The sequence below is a fragment of the Falco naumanni genome, chromosome 4 (assembly GCF_017639655.2).
Source record: "Falco naumanni isolate bFalNau1 chromosome 4, bFalNau1.pat, whole genome shotgun sequence".
In the NCBI taxonomy this organism is placed as follows: domain Eukaryota; kingdom Metazoa; phylum Chordata; class Aves; order Falconiformes; family Falconidae; genus Falco; species Falco naumanni.
In genome coordinates, this window is record NC_054057.1 from 93,444,642 (window position 1) to 93,470,651 (window position 26,010).

Consider the following 26,010-nt stretch of genomic DNA (forward strand, 5'->3'; position numbering starts at 1 on the left):
ACCTCAGTTAGGTAGTTGTAGAACTGTTGTCTCATTAAGGCTGTAATGTGTTGTGTGACATATCAGACATAGACTAAATACTTTTGTTTCAGGCTTTATGGAGGGTTAGAGTACATGGGTTGCTTTGCCCCCTCGCTGCTTTTCAGTGTTATTGTCACATCCCTATCTGTTTAGTTGCTACTAGCCCTTTGAAACCAACATAGATAGAGGAAGGAAACTTAATTTCTATTCTTTCCACTTCCAGATGGTTTACTGAAAGCACACAGGCCTATGTATGTAATTCAGTTACTACAGAGCTTCAAGTGGGAAGGGATTTAATCTGGTCTGTAATCCATGATTTCTTCTGATTGCAGTAAGCTAGAAAGGACTGCTTGTCCTCATTCCCGAAATTACTGAGCCAAGTCTCTGTTTACAGGATCAAAAATGCTATTTGACAGGATTTTTGGGTTCAGTCCTTCAAAGATTTCTAGTAGTGGTGAATTTTATGTTCAGTAAGAACTTATGTTACGACAACTGGTTTTCTAGACCTGTCAGTTTTAACTTGTGTCCAATTGAATGTTCTGCAGTAGCAAGTTACAAAGGAGTGAAGTTACAATTCAGTGATTGCCTTGTCTCAAATTTTTTTCAGATCCATGTCCTAACGTAGTGAAGGAGTTTTCTGTGTGTGCTTACCCTATAATATAGCAGATCCTGGTGCAGCCTGTGCCAACAGTATATTTCACACCCAGAAAATTCAGTCTCCTGGCACCAAGCTGTTAATAACTGTATCTGTTCTACAAACCATGTAGAGGCGGGTGTTTTCATCAATCTGTAAACAAAATTGCTTCAGCTATGGTTTGTTTGAACTGACTGCCATTTTGCTGTGCATGACATGTACACACCTTAGACTCTAAATATTAAATAACAAAACATAAATTATTTAAATGCTTAATGTCGATCCATTAAAATGAAAAATAGGTTGAGGTAGTCACATAATGCAAAAAAGTGCTGGCTGTCAGCAAAGCATTTTTATTAATTTTAATAAATTGAGAGTTCAAGATGGAATAGGTATTTCTTTTTGGATTCATAAATGGAATTTTTTGTCTTAAAGTGAAAGCTGGAAAGGAAATCAGTTGTAAAGTCTTTAATAAGTCATTAATGCCTCTGGCCTAGGTAAATTAGAGGTCTTTCTCACTTGTAAAGGAGGTCGATGACCTGCTTTCCCTAGGCAGATATATTTATCCCTGTCTTGAATATCTAACTTTCATGAAAGGCAGTCATGGATCACTTTTAGAGATCTTCTATGTACACATGTATTTTGTTAATATGTGGTTTTACATTTTCTTTATTCTTAAAAGGCTTTTTATAGCTTCCCCTTAAGTTACATCTGTCCCACATAGTTATATATATTATTGCTTTAATCTAAAGGATGGCAAAGCCTTGAGTTAGGTATTTTATTCTAATGTTCTCTATGTTCTTTTGTTTTAATTCAAAACCAATAAAATGTATAGGACTTCTGTTATCCTGCCATGTAAACTATATGATTTTTTTAATTAAAGGAAAACAAAAAATAATTCCTAGTATCCAAAATAATACAGACTAATTAAGATTTTTCACTGGTATACACAGAGTTTCACTAGTGTTCATGATGTCCTGGTATCTTTTGGAAGAAGAGTGCTGTGCTATCCCCTATACAGACATTTTGGATTAGTGACACGTGCCTTCAATGATACAGTCATGATACTGCAACTAGGTAAGTTTTTTTGGGGATAGGAAGTAATGCCTATATAGCCACATTGTCTGTGTGTCTGTTTTTTTTAATAAATTTTGAATCCTTTGGCCAGTTTCACCAAAACTTGATAGATCTGAAAACGGGGCTGGGGAGAGATGAGAACAAAATTAGTCTCCTTAGCAGGAAAAAAGCCCCTGAAGCAACTCATTTATTAGGCAACAGTTGTGGTGTAAATTCAGCTGTATTATTCACAACAGAAAATCTACTCAGAAGAAATGTTTTGAATGACTCATTCTTAGAAAAGTCTTTGAGATCTTCTTTCTGGATAAATCAGGATAGTCCAGCTACGATGTGTAAAGCTTTAGGGGAAAAGTCTTTAAAGTATTTTTTCTATACTGTTGTTTATCTGTAAAGAGATTTTTCTGTTGGACAAGAACATTTTAATGAGGCTTATGTTTAAGTAGGTTATATACTATGTTTTTTCAGACCCTATTCTTAAGGTGTCTTAAGTTTTTATTTCAAAGCAGAGTTTCTTATTGTATAACAACAGTCCTGTTTTCTGTTGTTCTTTGTGTTCTTTAACAACCTGACTGAAACCCTGTGGAAAAAAGATTGGAAGGATTTTTGACAACTTCCATGATTTGTCTGTACCTAAGGGAAGCTTTTAAAGCATCGTTGTCTGCAGTTGTTCCAACTGTTTAAGTTCTGCTCATCGTGGTTTTGAAGTTGCAAATCTGGACAGCCTTCATGCATGTTCTACTGTTTGGAAGAATTACTGTTTTAATTCAGCCCTTGTCAGTGATGTCAGAAAGGAAATGTATCCTAATGTTGAAGTCCTGTTCTCCTTGACAGTTTTATTTTCTAGAATTAGATTTTTTTTGTTGGTTTTTGGTTTTGTAACTGAGCCAGTCCATTAATTTTGTTTTTTTCTTGTTCAAAATAACTATTTGACATCTAGCCATTTTAATTTGTGAACTGTCTCATTGTCTGTGCCAGTTTGGTATTGCCATACAGAATCACAAATTTGAGGACAAGGAGGGTTTTGTGTTTCATAGTCAGTGTTACAGTTCTCCATAGGATTAAGGCAAAATGGTTGAGATGACTCTTTGGTAAGTCCAGTGGTAGTCTGGGAAGAACAGAAATCCTGAATTTGTGTCAGCATTAAAACTTGTTTTGCATCATTGTTCTTTTAGTACTTCCTATATAACTTTTCTCTCTTGGGAGCAGAGGCCAAAATCTCTGACTAGTGTATGTTATCTTAGTTCTCTACTTGTTATTAGGAAGTAAGGTAGTCCTAAATAACAGCCAAGTAAGGCTGTTCATAAAAAAAACAAGCAGTGAATATCATTAAAACTATTTTGTTGAAAAATAAATGACAATTTAAAAAATATTTTCTTTTAAAACTGGAGAAAAAACAGACTACGCACTACATATTTGTAGCTTTTTTGTTTCACATTCAGGAGTGGAGCTGTCATTATCTTAATGCTTGTGCATTATTCTTTCAGCAGTGACATTCTTATTAGAGTTTGGTAAGGGAAGTGACATCTACAATAACTGTGTGCCAGGTTTCTTGCTCCATCCTCCTGTGTTGATAAGAGGCAACAGCAGCCACATGTCCCTCTGGTTCTAGAACACAATGGCCCCAGTAGGGCTTATCATTATGGTCTCCCTAAGTCACCCACGATGGTCTTGCTTCAACAGCAAAGTCCCTGTCATCTCTGGAGGAGTAGTTTGGGTATGCTAACTCATTCTCTACTGGACCAGGAGACATGCTAGGCTTGTATTTTCTGACCTCAGTGCTTTGCATAAAAATTACTGCCATAAGCTTTAAAAGAAATTCAACTTCATTTAGGTGATAACTTCTGTGGCTGCTTCTAAACCATTCTAGCTAAGAAATGCAGCAGGCCTGGCTTCATTTTGTGCATGTCTGTGCTGTGCTGGTTGCCTGGGAAACGGTGCAGTATGGGGTGACTGGCTGCCTCCACAGAGCTGGCTGTGGATCAGCAAGATGCTGAAAAGGCACAAGCAAGCCTCAAGAAAAGAGAATGTGTGCCCATTTCAACTGGTAGTGGAGAAGACAACACTATCCTGAGTATGAGCTGTGACATTCTCCAAGTGCTGCCTGGGAAGCAGACACAAGTGCACTGCTTCCTTCATGTGGTTATAAATCTGTTGGGAGGGACTTAGCAAGTTAGTAGTTTGGTGATAAAAGTAATTGTGATTAATGTTAACTTCTGAAAGTTCTGGGGTTTGTGTATCAAACTAGTATTTACTATTATGGTGCATGTATAGTGTGAAAAATACTAAGCTTTTTAAGTAGCTAACTACCAAAGAACTAAGATACAGAGTGGATGTATTGGCTGTTAATAATCGGAAGTGGGTGGGGGGAAGTGTGTGTGTGTGTATAGTCTTAAAAGAAGTAATTTTTAGATTTCTTAGATAATCTTTGTACTGTCAAGGCACACCTGTTGAGTCAAAATGTTTCCTCCTTCAAACTTCAATGGAAGTTGAGCCATGCTTTTGAGGAATTTTTTTTTTACAGAATACTTGGCAAACTATTTAATGTGCAAAGCAAGTAGTTATAGATAGCATTAAATACTGTTACCCTCTTTGTTTACTGGAAATGATGCCTCACCAGTTTGGCACTGTATTGTGATGTGTGGTGAACATAGGTAAAAATGACTGAAGTAACATAAAATAATTCAAATAAGTAGTAACACAACTTCCTTTTCAGGTAGACGCAACAGGAATGGTGTTTAACTTAAGGGATCAGTTTGAGTTGACCTTATCCTGACTTGAGGTTTCTTTCAAGATGCTGGTAGCAGAAGCTGGGACATATTATAATAAAAAGTTTTGGTGATAATAAGCAAAGTAAACTATTTAAAAATAGAAAAGAATTCTGATGGGACTGAGATGTTATGCCTCAAGTTGTGTGACTTGACTTTTAAAATACTAGTGTTATGTTGGTGGATCATTTCCAAGGTAGAGGATAGTGCATTCTTAAGCTATTAAGGATCCTTGCATGTGATTTAAACACTTTTTATTTTGAATTAAGATTTCCTGCCAAAGCATTAAGCTGATTAAGGTTGAGGTCCTCGGCAGATATTTTTTTCTGATGCTGTTTTAGTGATCTATAATACTTAAAATAGTTCACAATTCAGCATAGTTATCTGCTGTATTTATCTGTTCTTGGATAGGATTAAAAAAGGGAATAAAATGCATTGGTGCATCCAGCTACAATGCTATCTCCAACATAATGTGTATACTGCATGTGACAGTTGACTAACAAATATCTGAGGTATGTTTATGTAAATACGTGGAGCCCTTTTTCTCTTCAGTAGACCGTTAATATGCCAGTGGTGTGGGCTGGTTCTGTCAGTATTTACTCAAAACTGTTTTACCTTTGCGTAATACTGATTTGCAAGTTACTGTCTATGAGCTAATAATAAATAGAATTTATTTGTGCTGTTTGCTGCAACATAAAACTTAATTTGCTTCTTTCTGTACAGAAGTTAACAGTAACAGATTTAGGATTATATTATTACCCGTTAAAACCAGATAGTACTGTTGCCTAGCTGTGTAAGTTGTTATCAGGGTGTTTTCATTTAAAAGTCCGCAAAAGCTCTTTTCTTGTTTTTAAGAATGCTACTTTTTTCTTTTTCTTTTTTTTTTTAATGGGGCAGTAAAGTTTGTCCTTTTAGTTGAATGTTCCTCCTTCTTGAAAATGTGGAAGAATGTGCTGAAGTCTGCAGGAAAAATACCTTTATGTGAAATAAAATGATCGGACTGTTAATTTCATTTGCTTCCAAATACTCAGTACGAAAGCTGGTAGAATTTCATGATGGGTGTATCAGTAGGTTCTTGTATCAAATGGCAGATCCAGAACTGGGGTCAAATTACATGCTTGAACTAATCTGTAGAAGGAGGACTGGCTGTGTGAAACTGGAATTGAAGTTGCAGGCTCTCCTCTACCAGCTGTCATAGCAATGAACTCCAGAAGAATCCAATGTTCTGTGGACATACGTATTACTCTTCCGTGATATTTGCCTTCTTTGCTTGGTTTCTCTGCTGCTTTGCCTCTGAAGTTACAACTCATCCTCTCCCCAACAGCAGTGTAATCATTTTTTAATGGCAGGAAAAGAAGTTCACGTTTTTCTCAGAAAAACAATGAGTTGGTACATAGGCTTGATATCCCATTTTTCAGTATATCTGGATTTCAAGTTGGTTATTATCCTCCTTTACCTCTAACACAGATCTTCAAGCCAAAAAAATAGAGGAAGTTGGAGTCTGTTTTAAGTCATATACTTTTAAGTTCCGCATCTTTAAAATTTAATGGCTTAGAAGATTATCAAACAGTTTTGATTCTATTACAGAAGTTGGAATCTTTTTAAATATAACTAGTGGGGTTTTTTTGAGTAATCAGGAAATAGTATCTGTATGTAAAAAGCAGTGTGTTTATTGATCGGTGTAGTGCAGAGCTGTAACTTTACACAGAAGATGATGCAAAAATGGGTTTAAAAATACATCATTAATTTGCCTGATATTATCAAAGTTTCTTGTACCAGCTCTTGAACATTTACTGCTGTTCTTCTAAATAGACAATTTTTCTTCCTCACCCTTGAACTTAAAAGTGCTTGCCTCTTTAAGCTGTGTAAAGAAAATGAAATCAGTTGCCCATGGCATGTCTTAATCTTCTATTTCATGGCTTTCTTAATTCCAGTATACAGTGAATTTCAAAAAATGATCATTCTAGGGCTACAAAAGAAGGAAGACTTTTAAAACTAGTATGTTTTAGGTTTGCTTTGATAGACAACATTTCAGTGAGTTGGACTGACATAGCTGCCAAAAAAGCCTCTAGCCTGTTCATCTTTGGGCTTCATCAGATCTCTGATCTAGTACACTGTATGGTTTCGCAGATACTTGCACTGGCACATCACAAAGAGCTGTGGGAAAGAGGGAGGCTAAGGAGTGTAACAAAGAGAGAGTATTTAAGCCAGTGTAATTAATAATACTATTGAATACATAACTACAGCCTTAAGTTAAGACCAGATGTCCACTGAAGACTGGAGTAGATATCCAAAGACAGAACCTGTGGTGTGGAACTTCACATAAATAGGCCAAGAATCATCTGTGTAGTATGGAATATCCTACATTAAGGCTAAAATACTGTTTGCTTTTAAGCTGTTATTTTTTGTTCCTGTAGTAAGATATTAAATGCAGTTTCACATAAGGACTTCTTGTTTATGAGGTGCATGTATGAGATGCATTTTCTGAAAGCAAAAGTTTAGTAATTTGCAATGCTCCATGTGTTTGTAGGTAGGGTTCCCTGTTTTATTAAAGCCTGGTTAGATTTGCAACCTCTGATTAGAAGCCCATTAAGCTACCATAATCCAAAACTTTATGAAGAAAGACTACTTTTTATTGAGAATTGATATTATAGTTGCTAATTTACATTGTTACTTGGCAGATGAGTAACAGTGGTGAATGTTATAAATGGTTTGGGTTGGCAGCTTGACAGCTAGAATCTTAAAATTTTGCTCTTTTTAATTCTACATATAACTTTTTTAAAAGAGCCCATTTATTTTTAGTCAAAATAGTTAAGTTTGACAAGCTTGGCTTGACATGCATTGATGGTGATACAGTCTAAAAGTTCGTCAGTTATATTTGGGATTCTATATTTCATTTCCTGACCTTTTTCAGTTGATCTTTTCCAAACCAATGGGATTGTCACTTCTGTTTCTATTGCATTTTACTCTCCAGATCCTTCCTTATTTCCACCTTCCACATCCTTTAACTTTCATTCTGTCAACATTTTTTCAGCAAGGTATTACTTAACAACAAACAAACAAATTTCATGCTTGAACAGCAGGGGGAGTTCGGATCTCTCTCTTTTTAGTGTGTGCTTGTTTTTAAATCTTTAAAATGTAATTTCATCCATGTTCAGGTTTCATAGCCTAGGAGGAGCCAGCCTCTTGGGAGAGGGTTATTAGATTCCATTTGCAGTAGTGGCTGTTTTTATTTGAACATTGGGGGTTTTGGTGTGTTGTCCCTCCCAACATTGAACAGGAATATTTTTTTTTTTAGTGTTCTAGCACTTAACTCTTTAGCAATTTTCATCAGAAAACTGAGGGAGGGTATTCCAGCTAGTTGGTGGGGTTACATTAATCAGCCTTACTCTTAGAAACTATGGCTGCATGTGAAGAAAATCAAGCTGACTACAGAAAGTTTTCTGGTTGCGGTATGAAAAAACATTAAAGTTCTTAATCTTTACTGCCTTTATCAACTGTGTGTCAAAGGGCATCTATTTGATGTGATTTTTACTTTTTTTTTGGGGGCTCGATTTGCCAAATCATTCTGTAACTAACAGAAGCAGGAAAAGTTCCGCTTAATTTAAGGCGATGGTTAGATGTTAGGCAATGGTATTACTTATATTGGCTTACACAATGGTTGTGGCTCCTGCCTGCTTGACCCTGCTGTGGGCTGTGCGTTCCCAGCCTTACTATTTTCCAACACAGGTATTTCTGTAGGCATACAGGGAAATAGGTTTTCTTCAGAGAAATGATAGGGCATAACTTCTGGTTATTTACGAGATAATTTTTAGCTTGCTGCTTTATTATTGTTTGGTGCACTACATAACGCTGCTAAAGTTTGGGCTAGCACAGCTCTGGGAAGTGCAGAAGCTGGGGGAGGGGGCTGCTTCAGCTGTAGAGAATTACATGCGTGAGTTACTATGCCTTGAGGCTTCAGTCTTGCAGAGAGGTTCCTACTGAATTCAGAGGCTCCACATCCATATAGATGCAGATACTGAAGGGCATAGTCATATTACTGCTGTTCTGAGACACTGAATCAACTTGAAGTTACAAGATGGTTGTAGATAGCATGATTATTAAAGCCTGAAAGGTGAGAAGATGGTGAAGATTATCTGTTACCATTTGTAGTGAATTACAAAACTAAATATTTGTTTCCAGGAAAAGCTGCTGTTTTGAAGTGTCTGTTGGATGTTCACCAGATTTTTAAGGAGAATGACCCTGCCTACCTCCTTAATGATCTCTTCATTACAGACTATTGCATCTGGATTCAAAAAGTCAAGTAAGTTCTTAAGTAGTTATTGATGTGGCTAATGTTTTTAGTGTACTTCATCTACAAACAAGTATTGGTAAAATCAAAAGAAATGGTATTTCCTATAAATGGAAATGTGATCAGTCTCTTCCATTTATTAACCTTGGCTATCCAGCTATTTTTACTATGTAAGCGAAGACATTCGGTGCATTTTTTTATGCAGTGACATCATTGGAGAAGGGAGAGAGGAATTGCATTTTAAAGAAAAATGTGAATTTTCAGCAATACACACTTTTTGTGTGTGTGTGGAAACAGATTCTGGGGGATTTTCATTATGATTTTTCTTAGGAAGAAAATGTTTATATAGCACTTCCGTAACAATAGGAAAAAGGTTGGAAATGACTCCTAGTTCAGGATTGAATTTGTAACTTCAGGTAGAATTGACAACTTCAGATCTGGTCAGATGCACATGCGAACCATGTACATTTGTGTGAAATGGTTGATGTAGGGACTGTAGCAGTTGTACCAGTTGATGATTAACACCAGAGTAAGTGTCACAAATTTCTGCATGCTGTGTACTCTTGCCCCTGTAGGCACTTGCCAGCTCACTCTGCTTGGCAATACACTCTGGCCTCTACTTCACTTGAAACAGTGACTCTGCCACTTCCAGGCAAAGTTTTTGCCCTTCAGTGCTTCTGTGTCTCATGTTTGTTCTTTGAATGGCATCAGCGTGGCTTTACTTACTTTCAGAGCCTTGGGAGCTTCGTAACCAGACTGGTTAGAAGTATCAGCATGCTTAAATGCAGGGCTCATCAAACTTTTTAAACAGGGGGCCGGCATGCAGATTAAGTGACAGGCAGTCATCTAGGCCTGCTTGGTTCCCCCCCCCCAACCCCTGGTGGGGAGTGGGCAGGGGGGTTCTGTAAATACAGGGGGCTGGATTGAGGACCCTGGGGGGCCCTATCTGGCCCGTAGTTTGAGGACCCCTGCTTCAGTTCTTTAAAAACAGAAGTGTTGGTAGGAAAACAGTTAGGAATGGATTAAATGAATGAAGCAAGCTGCATGTTCAAAACTTACTGAGCTTTGTATTGTTGTGTCAGATATACTCTTTCATACAGCTTTTGTGTTTTTCTTCCCTTCCTTTTTATGTCTTCACAGCCTTCTCTGAAGGCCCACAAAAGTATGTGAATGAGTTGAAAGTAATATTTCTCTGAAAAGGAAGGCATTACTAACATAAACACAAAAAATGCTGTTGTCATATTTGTTAATACAGCAACATACATATAAAAGAGTGGTTAAAAATAGTCTTTGCGTTCCAGCTCACAATTTAACAAGAGACTGTGGGACAAAACAATAACCTCTTAAGTGCACAACACGCAAGAAGCAGTGAGGCGATACAGAAGGAACTAGGTAATAATAATGATCAGAAAGGGGAATATGAGGGAGAGTTGAGCCAGCTTGCGTAGGCTGTTATGTTTAGGTGTGATCTTACCCCAGTATTCGGAGAATTAAAGGCCTTCAGTTCAGAGCTGCAGCATTCATATGTGTTGTACATATTGCTGATTCTTAGTTTTTCTGTATGCATTGAATGACGCTGTAACAATGCCCAAAATATTATAAAGCAACTAGAGATGTTTCCTAAAATTTTGATTCATCAGTCCTGATTAGTTACAGGAACATTCAGTTCATTTTACACTGTCTTTTTGAGGAGGCCTTTTTTGACTGCACCTGAACTAAAATAAAAGTATGGGGGAATTCATGTTGAGGTTTAAGTTCAGTTGAAAAGGTGTAGTAAATGAAGGAGAAAGTTATTTGGTGCATCTGTCACAAATAAACGAGTCATAAGACAGTAATATTACTGCTGCCCATATCAATGAATATAATGTCTAGCAAGTCAATCATAAAACCCAAGGCTTTCTTTAAATAGAGCAGAGGAAAATGTATGGTAGGTATAAGCGACTGATATATTAACACATTTACTCCTAGACGCATACATTATGTACCAGTTAAGCAGAACTGACAGCTTCTGGAAAGAGGGCAATTAAGCTATCTTATTGGCATAATGACATGGCACAATAGTTGTCTGTCATTAGGAGAACAGGAGAAAGAGGAACTGCAGAAACTAGTCCTATTTCTAGGGTCTGAATTGGGCAAGCATTTAAGTATATGCTTAAGTCATTCCAGTTTAGCAGTTAAGCATGTGCGAAGTGAACAGGAACACTTCTCATTTTTCCCCTGTGTGGAAGGGAACAGCGAAGTTCACTTGTCATTCAGAAAATACCTTAACGTACAGAAATGAATGGCGACTTATCTGTTAAAAGACAAGGGTTTGCAGCTCCCCAGGGGTGAGCAAAGCATTTGGAGAGGAGGGTAGTACAACTTCCATTGCAGGGGAAGAAGGTTATGACATCCCTCTGGTAATTGGCTTTGTGGTGAAAGAGTTTTGGGAGGGGGAAGTATTCATAAGTATTTTTGTGGTGGTCTTTCAGTGAAGTTATTTGCATGTCTGATCAGTCTGGATGCTTTCTCTGTTTTGTTTTGTATCTATTCTTTGCTGTGTGCAAGCTTCATTAACTTTCTTTGTCTCCGTTTTCTCCTGTCTTTTCATAGCTGTAGTCCCAGGGCGCTCTCAAAATCTGTGGAGGGTTTTTCTTTTCTTCCCTTCTTTTGCTGGTATGTAACAGAGCCTTAGTGGAGGTTGGGGGCCCCGTTGTTTAAACAGTTGAAACAGGCTGTAGTTTCTTTTTAGTGAAGAATCTGGGCACTTCAAAAACAGCTGGAAGTTAGCTTTTTAGCTCACCTGTACTGACAGAGAAAAGTCTGGGAGCTATAGGTTTAGAAAAAAAGTTTGGCACAGGCAAAAATGTAATAGCTGTATTAAGTGGTAGCAAGCATAGTCGTATTCCAGGTTAAGCCTCCAGGAGAGGAACACCACTGGTAGGTACTACCTTTTAAATGTACAGTGCGGAAGCAAAAACCTTATAGCCAACAGTGTGTTAATAGCTGATCCCAGATTTGGTTTGAGATCCTAGTTTGGCTGTGGCTAAATTAGATGAATAAGCGAATGTGTCACTGGGCTGGCAAAAGATGATTTATTTTAAGCACAATGTATCTGGAATTGGAAGCAGTTAAGCTGCTGAATAAAACACATGCAGGTGGCTAATGGTCCATTGGGTATGGTGAGTACAAGCTAGTTCTAATTCTAAGGTATTTTTAATTTTTTTCTCCAGAAAAAGGATTTCATTCAGGTACCTATTAGTAAGATAAAAGTAGATCCCTAGAAGTCTTAAGACAATGCAAGACAGTAACAAGTGTAGCTAAAGTTTTGTCTTCCTGTTTGCAGTCTTAAAGCTAACTTTACCGGCTTTATAGCTATCTAGTATCTCTCTTTGAGCTGTTTGTGAAGTTATTAATAATTTGATCTATTGTATGAAGTGGTATGTAAATCCTTTAACTCTTCATGAGGTTTTGAAGAAAGGGAGCACATTGATTGGGAGAACTTACAGAAAAGAGGAAAAAAGTAAATGTTAACCTGGGTAACAAAAGCTAGACAAAGACCTATGGAGGCAGCTTGTAGTAAATCTCGGCAGGTGGTGTCAATATTTATGTTGAAAAGCCAGATGCAGCCAGATGGAAAATTGCCTCTTTAACCCCTGAGGTCATAATGACATGTCATCACTTCATTTGATCCCCCTGCTAAGTGAGCTTATCATCCACCCTGCTGTCACTTCTGTTATTGCTTTCATTTCCATAATAAAATTAAATTTAATTTGTCTGGTTTGCATGCTTTTTTCTTTAGGTCAGAGCTTTTACAAACCACTATGATACATATGGCAGCCTCTCCAAGGTGAAGTTGTAACTGAATTTGTATTCTAAGTCTAAGCTTTACTCCCATCTTTCATGCCTGCCTTTGAGCAGAAGGAAATGAGGGAGAGGAGAAGGAGCTTTGGGGAAACCACTGATTGTCTGGTTGCTACAATATGAGCTACTGAAACCAGGGAAATCTACGTGTGGGTTTGTTGCAGGAGAGCTTTTTCCCTTCTGCTGGAGGGATTTACGTGTCTGTGACCCCATAGGAGTTGTGTCCTTTACAGAAGTTGGAGTAGTTCTCCCCACTGACTCTTGCTGTGCTGAGGTTCTTTTGTGTAGCCTGATGTCTTTCTTCAGTGTTTTGTATTCCCCTTTGTGCCAGTCTCTATTCATGTTGCTTTTTATTGTCCACTGTTGTACATATGTGCCTTCTGGTAGCTTGGCTGCATGATGCCTGCTGGCCATAACATGAGTGGCTAGGTGGAAGGCTGAACTGCTTCCTATGAGTCCTTGTCCAGGCAGGCAACTAAGTGCATACTGTTCCGTATGCTTGCGTAAGGGAACAATTGAGCCCGTATGGATTTAAAATGTTTTTAATTAACATTTAAATACATGTTTAGTTTTAAACATGTACCACTTTAGTATCAGTTAATGTGTATTCTCTGTGTTGATGAAATGGAGGTGAAGCTGTTAGTAGTCCTGGCAGTTTTCCAGGGATTAGTACACTTAGTTATGTACTGTTGCATGGTTGTATACTTCTCAAAGTTTTATGGGTGTGAGGAACGCAGGAGAATAAGCTAGGTATCAAGCAAATACAAATATAATTTTTACTATTTTTCATCATTACTATTCTACTTTTCAAAAATTTTGAACTTACTGTTTCAGCTTTTATTCAGGATCTGTTCTACTACAAAAAATTACAAAATCATTGTGTTGTGTACTGTAGTAGCTTCAACTGGTGCGGTAAAGGAGGTCTGTATGTTGAGAGATGAGCTGTTAAAATGCCTCAGTGTGTCCTGTGGAACCAGAACTGCAACTTGGTTTGTTAAATTGGTATATAGGCCACTTTAACGTATGTGTGCTCTGTAGCTGCACCTTCATGTGTATGTGCTCTGCAATGTAAGACAAATGTAATCTTGCTAATTTTGGTGACTGTAGGTGTAACGTGTCAGTTCAAGCATGGGCTATTTGCTTTAAAGTAAAAACCAGGATTCCTGGTGGCACTTAGCCTCTTCTACAGAGACTGTGTATCTTTATTGGAACTAACTAAATTAAAGCTAAGTCAGATATTCCTTAGTATGTTATATTTGCTTCTCTTCATTTGCAGGTAAGACATACCCTAAAAGATAGGCTAGCTTCATAGGTCTGTCTTTCTTTTCATCTCTTTGTTATAATCGAAACCTCATCCTTGTTACAACATAATTAGCTAGTCTGAAGCCAGCAGGGAGTTGCTGCTTTATGTGTAGGGTGTGAAGTTCTCTAAATAAATGTAGGATTAATTACATTCACAGCATGTCATTGAGGTGATGAGATTGACTGTGATTGTTCAGTCCCCCTTTTCTTCTCCCTGGGTTTCTGAATTACTGTTTTAATCAATATAGTGTAATGTGGGCCTGAAATGTTAAGGACTCAGTTGCAAAGGCATTATGGAGCCCAAATCTTTCAGACCGAAAATAAGATCTGTGAGGTTTGGGATTTTTGCTGTCTGTGTCACATTGGATCATAAAGAGCACAAGGGAGTGGGGAACTCTGCATCATAGTTTCGTCTATTGCATTGGTTAAATTTCGGTAGAGATAAGGTTTCTTAATGATCATTCTGCCCTCTTTATTGGCTTTAACAGACTTCAAAATTTTACAAGTTATCATCTCTTTATATTTGCAGAAAAGGCTGGGTTTCAATGTATAGGACAGGCTACTGATATTTTTTCATTTGGCAATCAAATAGTGCTGATAGTTTGTTGTGCCCAATTTAAACACAGTGCACTACAATGAATCATCAAAAGCGTTTCTTTACTTCATACAAGCGTTTGTTAGCTGTATAGATCTGTTACTAATTTACAGTGTTTTCTCTATAGAGAATCTCATATATTTTCCTTGTATCTTGTTACACATACCAGCTCACCCATATCCTATGCTGTGCTTGCTTGTAGGGCAAAAAGCATTAGAGAACAGGTCATGTATTACAGCCTTCCTGAAAGAATTACCTTTAAGCTTTTGCTAGATTTGGGGAAATATTTGTTAAAATAAAACATATTTAAGCTTCTATAGTCAAGTATTACTATCTTTAGATGAATGTAAAGAGGATTTTAGCATATATTCCAATTGTAAGTTAAAATTATTTGTGAAACTGATCATCTATCTGCAAACTTGGGAAATTTGACCTGGTTATTATTTGTTAGGATCTGGAAAACTTCGAAAAGTGTATCAAAGTATGTGGAAGTAGTTTTCACTGTGCTATTTCTTGCAGCTGTTTCTTCTTGGTATTTTTTGTTTAGCGGTTTAGGGTTTTGTAAATCTGAAAATACTTGACTAGAGGAAAAACAGGCTTTTTAAAGATCTTCTGGTCTTTGCTGTTATGCTGCTTGTAGGGTTGATACTTATGAAGTCCTGTTCACTCCTTGTGGCATTGCCATGGTCCTAAGAATGCCTCATCTGTAATGTCTGGAACTCAGGGCTGTAGCTTTTGTTGACTGCACCTCTACTGTGAAGACAACAAGTTCAGATAGGAGGATTCAGGAACAAAACTATCTTAAAAGGTTTTCAAATGGTGTACTACTAACAAGTTCATTAAATTTTTGATTTGTAATGGGGGGAGGAGCATATTAACAAATAAGAAAAAGTAATCGGTGTTTTAAAGCATTCTTGAATGTTAGAGGAATATTTTCAGCTGTTAACCTCTTGGATTCAGCAGCCATGATTCAGAAGAACAAAGGCATAAGGAGTAGTACATTCTGGATGAAAATCCTGCTTCTTGGCTCTGTGAGATTGAACTGATTTGTAGAGCATGTTTAAAGCACTTCATACAGTTAAGACCTTAGGAAGAATACACCTCATAGTACTGTATTTTATGTGCATTACCATTTCATGGTCAACTATATTCTACTTTGGCAGTACTTTAGGTTTTACTTTACCTTCATTGGTGCCCATGTTAACCTTAGCTTAGAGAAGGCTGCAGTAATTCCAGGTTTGATAAAAACTCCAAGTAGGTGCTACGTGGAAGAGTCACGTTGCTTTCACATTGCTGCTTAGAAAGTGGCCTTGCCATTAGCGTATGCTTTTAGCTTATGTTCTGATGATATTATTTATCAGGTAGTGTAACAACCCCACTGCCACTATCACAAAATCCCATATTTTGATCTAGTTTGCAGTTAGAGGATTATTTTTTTCTCTGTTATACTACTTCAATGGTATTGTCATTCTGGATACCCTGAAGCCACTTAATTACCTGCCCCTCACCCTCTGCAAAATAAAACAACTTGTTGGATTTTTGAGATTCTTAATTTGAAGGCTATTTTTTCGTTTGCTGTTTGGCTTAGTAAGAGCCATACAGGTACAAGGGATAAATGAAAAAATGTTGGTGCTGCTTGTGGGTCACACCTTTTCCGTGAACAGAGTAAGAAGGCTGTTGTTTACCTGGTTACATAGGCTTCACCCTTAGTGTCCTGTGATGACTTGCGACAGTAGCTCATGACTACAATCCCTAATTATTGTAATTCCTTCTTAGCAGGCTTTACAATCTGGCATTACTACTGTTGGCAGCTAGTTCAGCATGCAGCACTACTTTTGCTTACTGCTTTGAGTAATCATGCTGCATTAGGTTTGCTTCTCATTCACTTCTTGGTGGCCTGTAGTGGTGTATTAACTTTCAGATGTCCCAGCTGGTTTTCAAGCTTTAGCCAATAATGGGAGTGGCCACTTCAAATAGTCTCTTTGCAGGCTTTTTGAGGTTCGTTTTATGCATATCTCAGTTTACATACCACTAACAATAGGAGTTACTAATAATCTCAGTGGTTTAGGAAACATTGGAAAAGGGTGGGGGGTGGGGGGGTGGGAAAACAACCTGGGACAAGACAGAGGTTTTTTTATTGCTTTATAAAGTTAGTATCATCCGTTGTTTTCAGAGTTTAAGTACAGTCCAGTATCTTTCACAATCTGTAAGAAAATACACTATATATCTTTTTAGACAAAAACTCTTTTGTGACTTTACATGTTATTAATTTTCTACCTTTATATAAATAGTAGAGACTGACCCAGATTGGCAGTACTTGCTTACTTGAACAACATGCATTTCATACAGTCAAGTATAAGATGGCATATGAACAATAAAAAATTGTAGGTCATAGTTATAGATTGGAGAACATAAGACAACTGAGGGCAGCAGCTCCAGAAAAATACATTGGGTCATGTTTGAGAGCAGTTTGAACCTGAGCACCTATTTATCTCTGAGGAGGTAAGAGGGTGAGTACAATCTTCAGCTGAAGCAGCAGAGCAGTATCATTTAGAAAGAAGTGGCATGACCTTAAATGCATTTGTGAGGCACTGCCAAAACAGGCTAATTGTAGTGTCTATTCAAAAATGTTGAGAAATGGAGAGAACTAGGAGGGGTAGAAAAGGTTCCATGAACATGTATGTCTTAAGGACCTATGTTATGGCAAGAGACTGAATAAACTCAGTAGTTCATTGGTAAGAAAGTTAAAGGTTGATTTGGACTTACTTGCAAGTATGGTGGAACAGACATTTCATTTTTTAGCCATGGTGTAGTATAACAAAGAATTGCGAATAAAATTGATCTAGTTTGAACAGGGAACAGGAAAAATTCTGACAGCAGTAAGTTTTCACGTTTTCCTAGTGAAGAATAATTATGAGTTGGCTCATTTGCTCTAGGTTCTTGAGTAGTTCTGTACTGTCTTATTTGTTTCCATCAAGATAGCATAGCTCAAAGAAGTACCTTGTGGTTCAAACACTAGTTATGGGTCTAGTGCGGAAAGTATTTGAGATTCTGTGCCATTTATTATGCTATAATTTTCCTTAAAACTTAGATAAGGGTTTGCCAATTTATCAAACAGGATGTTGACTGTTGGTGTCTGAGTTCTGTAGAGAACAGAGATTTATTTTTCACCCCAAGTCATCTGCTCTTGATCCTTAGATCACAGTTCTCTGCTTTAAAAATAGTAACTAATAATTTGCAAGCACATTGTCTCCTCTTTCACTGTTTTGATACATGTTTTTAATAGAATTTCTTTTTGTTTACTGTCATCTTGAGTTGCCATGCCTCTCATTAAATGTTGCATCTTATTTAAGGCCTAAGCTGTCACTTCAATTGTCTGTAAAGCAGTAGGTGTCTAGAGCACTTGGTAAATAACAATACCTGAGTAGTGTAGTATATGGAGTTAAGAGGCTTAAAGCAAAACATTGCCCTGAAGGCTGAAAAAGGTGATAGACAGGTGGATATAATACCAGAAATTCCCCTTTATATGTGTTTTAGCAAGCCTTGTAGAACATGGATTTTTAACAAGGGATTTAATCTCTCTTCCCAGCTGCTAGCTGCAATTTCCTTTGTTTTTTCCTCTCCTTTTCTCAGTTGTTTTTTCTGTTTATTCCATCACTTTTCTATAGCTCATATTCCTTCAGGCTGTGTCTGAATGCACCTTGCTGTGGGTAGAGAAGGCAAAGAAGAAAGCCATTTTTTTCCCCTTCAGGCTACTGCTTTGATTTTCAAAACTTGTTGGGAGGCAGTTCCTATCTGCCTACAGAAGGGTCAGTGATCTGTGTCATGTCTTTTCAGTCAGCACATCTCAGCTGACTCGTCTTCTGTTTTGACTAGGGGAAGGATGAGCTTGTGTAGTTGTTGGCTTTCTAAGCAGGTGGAGTGTGCAGCTATGATCAAAGTGAGAAGCTGAATGGCAGGCTGATAATGTCTTCGTGTTTTGTTTCCAGCCTTGTCAGTAACTAGCTTGGTCTCTTCCACCTGCCCCTGCCCCTTGCGGTGATACCCCGTAAATCTTAAGACAGAACAGAGGTAGAATGAGACAAAAAAGTAATACTGAGAGATGGCAATTTAGTCTGTGGCCTAACACCCACTCCCCACTATTCCCTGGGGGCTCTTTCTTGCAAGAACTGGGTAGTGTGGGCCAGCTACATGATGCTGCATGCATGGCCTGCAAGTTTTCTTGTCAGGGTCAGGGAGCCAGATCTGTAGCCAATTCAGTTGCATGTGATTGTGGTATTATTAATTATTGTTCATAAGAGGCATGATTGTGCTCTAGAGCATTTGATAATAGGTGCCCTACAAACACAGCAGGGTGTGTGTGGGAGAAGGTGGGAGCAGGTGCTTGAGTTTAGGTCCTTGCAAAAATTCTGCTTTTTGCAAAGAATTCACAATATACTCATTGTGTGTCTTTCGATCTTTAGATGGTGTGAATTGAGAATGGACTGTGAATGGGAAGGCTACCAGCTGGTGGCTTCCCTCCCAAGTGTTAAGGGTGTTGGTCAGAAACAACAGAGCAGTCAGAGTTAAAATTTTGTTGGACCTCACTAGGACTTAACCTTGTAAGGGATAGGATTAGGTTGCAGTACTGTGTTTGTAATTGTGCCTTTAAGCCTGCTCGTTGTCATTGTTCTTGTTACTTTTGTAATACATGACTTCACTAACATTATCATGACACTAAAATTCACATCTTCTGCACTGTATTCATTCTCATATTGTAACACAAATTATACAATTTGCAGTGTTAGGAGTGCTGTCTCCTGGATCACCAGCAGTGATTGTGAAAACCAGGTTCTAGGTAATGGCAATTAAGAAATTTGAGGGAAATGAGGCTAATGTAGAACAGTTGTCAGTGTTCCATTTCTGTAGTGTAGCCGATACTTCCTGTCACATTATAAAATCTGTTCCTTTCTTTGTATCTGTTCTGTGGTGTTATCTGTTCATCTTTCATTGTATTAATCATATATAACTTTGGAAGCTGTGCCATTGTTAGATGTGTGGACTGGTGGCAACTTAGTGAGCTATTTTGGCAACACTGAGCTGCTTCTAAGCTCAGCTAAAGTATTCTTAAAACACATAAATACTGCTCAGTTACTTTTTATAGTCCAATATTCTGTTTTCTCTTACTAATATTTTCATAGTATCATCTACATAAGTAAGCTGTACTTCATTTCTTTTATAATCCATTATATCTTTGGTGCCAACTTACCAAAAAGACCAAGTAATGAAAGTAAGATGTTACATTGTGAAGCTTCTTTTTTTAAAAAAAAAAAATTAAAATGTGAAGTTCAGCTCATGCAGTGTTTAGATACATTATGAAAGAAGCACCGTGGAATTTCAGAACAAATATGGAGGGAAAGTCACTTGAAATACTCAGACTTATTAACATAAAAGAAATCACTTCAAGTGAAACTTGCTACATGTTATATTTGATTTATGGTTAACAAACATTGGTACCTGAAGCTATGTAGATAGCAATTAATGTTTACAAAACTACAAGTTGAATTGCAGTGTAAGTATGTCTGTCTTTGTTTCAGGTCATTACATGACCTTTGAAAGCCAGAATTTCAAGATGAAAGCATTTTACGTTCTCCTTACTCATTGGAGTCTTCCACATCACCCATTGTTCTATGCTGCAGGACTGCTTTGTCACCTGAAGTGGTGGGTTCCTCATGTCAATAGCAGTCTCTTAGCACTGGATTTCTGCTCTTCTAATCCTGTTGATTGAAAGTTGCTTACAGGGAGATGTGTTTTCCAGGGGGTTCTTTCTGAACCCAGTGCTCCCTTTTTTTATAGCGTGATTTTCTTAAGTTAACATAAAGATTTGGTGTGCAGTGAATGCTTTTCCAGTCTCTGCTTTGTCCACAAGGGGCGGGGGTGGGGAAGATTCTGTAATCTTCCTACAAACCCAAGCCTTGTGCCCTAATGTCGTCATCATATCCTTTGACACCTCCACCAGGTAAGAAAGAGGCAGCATGTGCAGTAGCTGGTCCTAGCACTGATAACCTGGTTATTATGTGCATGCTGTGGCCTTCTACCAAGAGAATACATGATAGCTGTGTTCTGTTGGCTTTGAGGGTCATTATTTATATTTCTGCTTATTTTCATGAATGGCTCTTCAGTTTGTTTGAAGCTGCCTGGGGTTTCCAGGAGTTGTTAGAACGGAAATAATTGGCAGTATGGACATGGACAGTGTAACTGTGTAAACCCAAGTTATTTAGGCTAAAAATCAGAATCCATCCTCTTGAGAAGTGGAATGAATTCTTACCTACAGTTGCATAAAATACCTTGAATAGACTGAGCACATTTTATTTTAGCAGCTGACTTTTCATAAGAAAGGGTAGAAATTAAACAGCCTTTAGTGCTGTGTTGTGGAGATGGCTTGTTCATTTTGTATGGAGACTGTTTAATCTAGGACTAAATTGTGTGAATAAATGTTGCACTATTTTTGTTGTTTGCACTTACCTGTCTGTCTTTTGCTGCAGATAATGTAGAAGATTAGTTTAGACCATTTTTTACCTGAGTCTTGAATAAAATGAACCCATTTCTCCTTCACTAACACATTAAATTCTTCTTTGTTCTTATATTATCTTCCTTAATCATTGATCAGAGCTAATGAGATTTTAATGGAGTTATTTGTTGGTTCTGCCTTTTACTATAAAAATGTATACTAAACTAAGCACCTGAAACTGTTGAATGGTGCTATTTGTTTATCTAGCTGGCTGTTAATTGTACTATCTATTCTGTGATTCTTTCAGATCTCATAAGCTAGGTGGGGTTATGATGAGCTAACGGGTCATACAGGCTGAAAAGTGATTTAGTAAATGTTGCATATTCATCTTTCTGTTTAACTGATGCAGTAAGGAATTTTGTGCATTGAGGTGCCATTTTTGAAAAGCAATGTAAAATAGGTTTTGGACTTCTATGTTCATTAGAAACCTATGGTATTTTGTGTACATGGCACAAAGATTATCTGTGATTTTCTGTGCCTTTTCTTTCTGTGAAAGTGTTGCCCTGTAATTTAGGTGCTGTGTGTATTTTCTATCCCACTTCATGCCTTAAATTTCACGGCAGTATTGTAATGCTTTGTTAAGTGTTAGCCATATTTCACTGTGGAGGATAGTTGTGTTCCCAGAGCTGGATGAAATAAAATCTATGTATAGTTTTCCCAAGCTTCTGGGGAATTAGGGTAAAGGCGTGTGTAAGGTACTTTGCAATAAAACCAGTGTAAAATTAGGTTTATTGTCATAGTCTGTAATACTACAACAGTATATACAGATAGCCAAAGTGGTTGTCACTATTTTTTAACTTTTATCAAGACTATGGCCTTTCTGCTATGAACTTCTTTCAGAACTTAATTTGGAGTATTTTTGTTCACTGATTCTGAGCTTGCTTTTTCAATACTACTTCACTATGGTTAGATATTATTGACTAGTGTATAACCTGAAGCACTCATTAGGAATAACTTTGAAAGTGAAATAAATAGTGAAATATGGCTTATTGTATAAAATGCATGCTGAAAGGTGTAACTGAGCCTTAGTCTTTTATCTCCAGGCATATTCAGAGGCTCATATTTTTTTGTGACCCATGACTTTTAAAGAGTATTTTCAGCATATGGATGGTGTGCTTAGTGTGATGAGTTTCTTATTGCAGCTAAATGTCCATTTGTAAGGATTCTTTTCCTGAACTGGAAGACTTTTTTTTTATCTAAGCTTATTGTTTGACCATTATGCTTTTTTGTGCACGCTGACTTTAGATGTTTCTACATCAATGAAGTCTGCTTTTACATTCAACACAATCACCATTATTGCATCTGTTTTACCAGTTGGGGTTGATCAAATTGAGACTTTTATGTCTCAAATTCTTTCAGTTCTGTATAGCAAGAATTCAATCGTTATATTTTCTTTCTAGCTATATGAAGCTGTATGTCAAGTGTGAAGGGATGTTTGACTTCGTTAGTTGCCTTTCTGAAAGAAGCATGTTATGTTGTTTTAAAGCCCTGAAGTTTGTTACAGTAATTCAGAAGTATGTGTGTTTCCCTCACTTTGTCCTCTACCCCGGGTGTCAGAATATGCTGTTCCAGTGACTTACGATGTGTTGCCTAACAGGGTGAGTTCCATTATAAGTTTCAAGAGACTTTCCCTAAAGCCACCAGTTCGGTTATTCGGGCAGCTGTGCAGGACTAGATAGAAGCTGACATCTGAATTTTAGATTGAAGAACAATTTATTTTCTTAAGTATCTTTAAGAATAGTTGGATGCTTCATCAGCTGTGTCAGTCTTGTATGAGCTTACTTTCTTACCTTTTGATATTATGTTTGGCTGTAACTTCTTGAGCCTTCTATTGCAAGAGAGCTTAAGCAGTAGACTTATTGCCATAGGGTTATTAACTGTCATCAAGATTGTGACAGAGGTCTTGTGGAAAGTAAATGTTGGCATTATTGAGGGCCTGAATATTGAAAAGTGTCTCTTCATACCCCTTCTGTCTGGACAGATAAGGCTTGGGCTGGAAGGCAGCAATATATGGAATCCAGCAAGAACCACTCTGGGCACAGGGAAAAATAGGATGATCTGGAGAATCTGGCTCTTTTGCAGGTGCCTCTTCGTTCACCAGTGATGACCATGCTGAAATGTCAGTTACATCCTATTGCAGACTGTCCTCAAGCAGTCTTGTGGCAAGATGGGCAATGTCATTATCCCTTATAGTTTAACTGACATTTCAATGTCTTGCAGATAGTACACTTTCACATCCTCTGTCTCTGAACTGCTGAGTCTGTACTTTGGGATGATATCTGGTGATGTCTGAGGTCATACTAACTCTAGAGTTGTCTTAATACTTGAAATTCCTCTGGCTAAAAGAGTAATTGTGGGAAATTGTAAGCAATGCTGCCAGGTATGTAACTTGGAGCACGTTTAAAGTGGTTATACTTTGGCTGGTTGTATTGCTTGTTGTCTCTTTTCTCTAAGAAAGAGGGTGTCTATGAAGCTTTCAGAAGTCTGAGTTTTGCCAGGCCTTGTTGAGAAAGGTACTTTAAGGAGAAAGCGTCACTCTATATTTAAACTTGGTAGTTTCTCATACAATAAATGTATAAAATTAAGGCAGTTGGGAAATAACTTGTGATCCAGCAGACAGAAAGCCTTTTGCTTAATGCACCAGCTTTACTGTTAGATGGATCCTCTGTGTGCAGAGCTCCAGCTGAGTGGAGGTAAGCTGAATAACTGACCTTTCTATATTTGTCAGCCCTGCTGACAGGCAGAGCATGCTGCTAGTTTGTATTTGAATGCATCTCAAGGAACTGTAGGCCTACCAGGGGATGGCTGCTTGGCAATGAGACAGGCACATTTTCATATTTGGTGGAACCTACAACACTGCAAAGGCACGTCTGCACTTGAAATATCTATTCTCTTTGAGACTTGTTTATCTTGCCTGTAAGGCTTAAAGATAATTAATGTAAAGTGTTTTACACTTAAAACAGGGCTTGTCAGCCCTGTAGAGCCACTGCTAGGTGTGGAGGACTGATTCCCACTGTAACTCAGTGCACAGGCCCTAACCACACTTGAACAACGTAATATAATGAGACTTTAGTTGGTTCCAAGATTGATTAGGTTCCAGCTTGGTTCCAAGACTAGCTAGGTCATTTTCAGACCTAAGGCTGGGAACTAAAGCTGTTGTCAGTGCTTTTGATACATGGGTTCCCATGCTTTGTTGCTTTTGTGTTGTACTGGGGCAAGAATAGTTCAGTCTGCCATGCCAGCGTTTGGGCAATGTACACAGACTTGCTTGTCATGAAGCTAGGGGTAGATAAAATTCTGTTGCGTTTTGCCATGTTTTACACCCAGTTTACATTGCGTACTTCAGAAAAGTGGATGTTTGTATGCATCTGTGAAATGCAAAGCCAAACTTATGAGGCAGTAGAAATTATCCTTCAATTGTTTACAAAAGCTAAAGCGAAAGCTAAAGCTTGTGTCTGTACAAGAAAAGTCCCTTTTCTTTCCATAGTGAAATATTACTGACTCCTGTTCTGAAAGGTGGTGCTGCCGATTTGGCTATTTACTCCCTTGTTTACAAGTACTCTGCAGTTTTAGATAGGTAACTCCCATGCTGTGATGGAGTATGTGCTGTCACCCAGCCTACAGAATGAGGAGCAGAATGCTGATTTTCATATTTTCAAATTCCGAGTTAGTTGTTTGGGGTTTTTTTAACATAACTAAGCTACTAAAGCAAGGGAATTAGATGTAAGACAAGTAAGTACCAGGCAGACAGAAAGGCTTGGCCCATTAACACTTTTTCTTTAAACCTTTTCCTTTTGTACTGCTATTTCTGACTGATGGGCATAATATACAGAGGCATAATTACTTGATTTTTTTTTTTACATTGGGGAAGAATTAGATGATTTTGTGGTGGGATGTATCCCCTAAATCCTGCATTTATTTTTTACTTTCTGCGGCTACGCAGACTTTGGTTGTTCCTTCCAGCTTATGTTAAATCTTCCTTGGAAACAATAAAATCCCTAACGCCAGCCTTCTGTGATACATTTTTCTCATAGCTCTGTGTTCTGGAGGCAACAGCTATTTTGATTCGTCAGATCCTAGTGTTGTCTCCTTACTCCTTGGAACATAAGGTAGAACTGGAGTTTGTAGGAGCATTAGTCTAACTGGAGTAGTTGTGTCCTATTCTCCCACCCTGGCTGCTGCTTGTCAGCTCTGCAGTCAGTGCCCATCACAATAGCTTGTCTTCAGGCTGTCACAGGTGGGCTTTGCTGTAAACTTTTACTGTTGCCATAATCCTCTCCTCCTCTCCTTGTTTCATCCATCTCTCTTTGTTACATGTCCTTTGATTCTTTCTTCCTTTCACCTCAGTTTTACTCTCTCATAATCTGAGACCTATGTAACAAGTGTTTTTTTCTTTTTTCTAGCACATGGAGAAACTCCTGTGGCTAGACAAGGATTACAGTAGTTCTGTCTTGAAATTTTAATTCTAGACTATGTGGACAAGCCCTGAGATGCCTCTGTTGATATCTGTTCCTCAAAGCTATACATTAAACAAAACATGCATCTGATCAGTTTAACCTGTAATTAAACATTTTCCTTAAGCAACTGACATCTTGATAACTAATAATTATCGTGTGTAGCACCTTTAAAGCTTATTATGCATGTTTATGTAAGAACACTATTACCATAATAATAAGATGTCATTACTGCAAATGTGCATACTGAATGAGCATGTCTTAAAGTAATCATGCGATTCCATTAATCATACTTGAAAAATTAAAGTATTTGCTGTCTAATCTCTAAAACAGTACTCAAAAGATTTTGGAAACAGCAGGACCTGTTTACTGCAAGTCTCTAATATGTGATAGTTCATTTCTGGTGTCTCATTTTTGTTTCCTGAATTGTTTCTTACTTTTCAGCTTGGGAAATAACTTGCTCAGAGACTCATGGTAT

At 37.8% G+C, this 26,010-nt stretch overlaps 1 protein-coding gene across 3 annotated transcripts in view; it reads left to right on the forward strand.

Annotated features, from left to right (window-relative positions):
- The window catches only part of SHQ1 (SHQ1, H/ACA ribonucleoprotein assembly factor), a 51,303-nt gene that overhangs the window by 20,030 nt on the left and 5,263 nt on the right, over positions 1–26,010 (forward strand). For 2 of the 3 annotated variants that reach the window (XM_040591930.1, XM_040591931.1), the window contains exons 10-11: positions 1,609–1,732; positions 8,680–8,800. In XM_040591930.1, the coding sequence (XP_040447864.1) occupies positions 1,609–1,732; positions 8,680–8,800 (245 nt within the window). Of the gene's footprint in view, positions 1–1,608; positions 1,733–3,698; positions 5,321–8,679; positions 8,801–26,010 lie in introns of those variants that run through there. The other variant, XM_040591932.1, reaches the window with a different exon arrangement.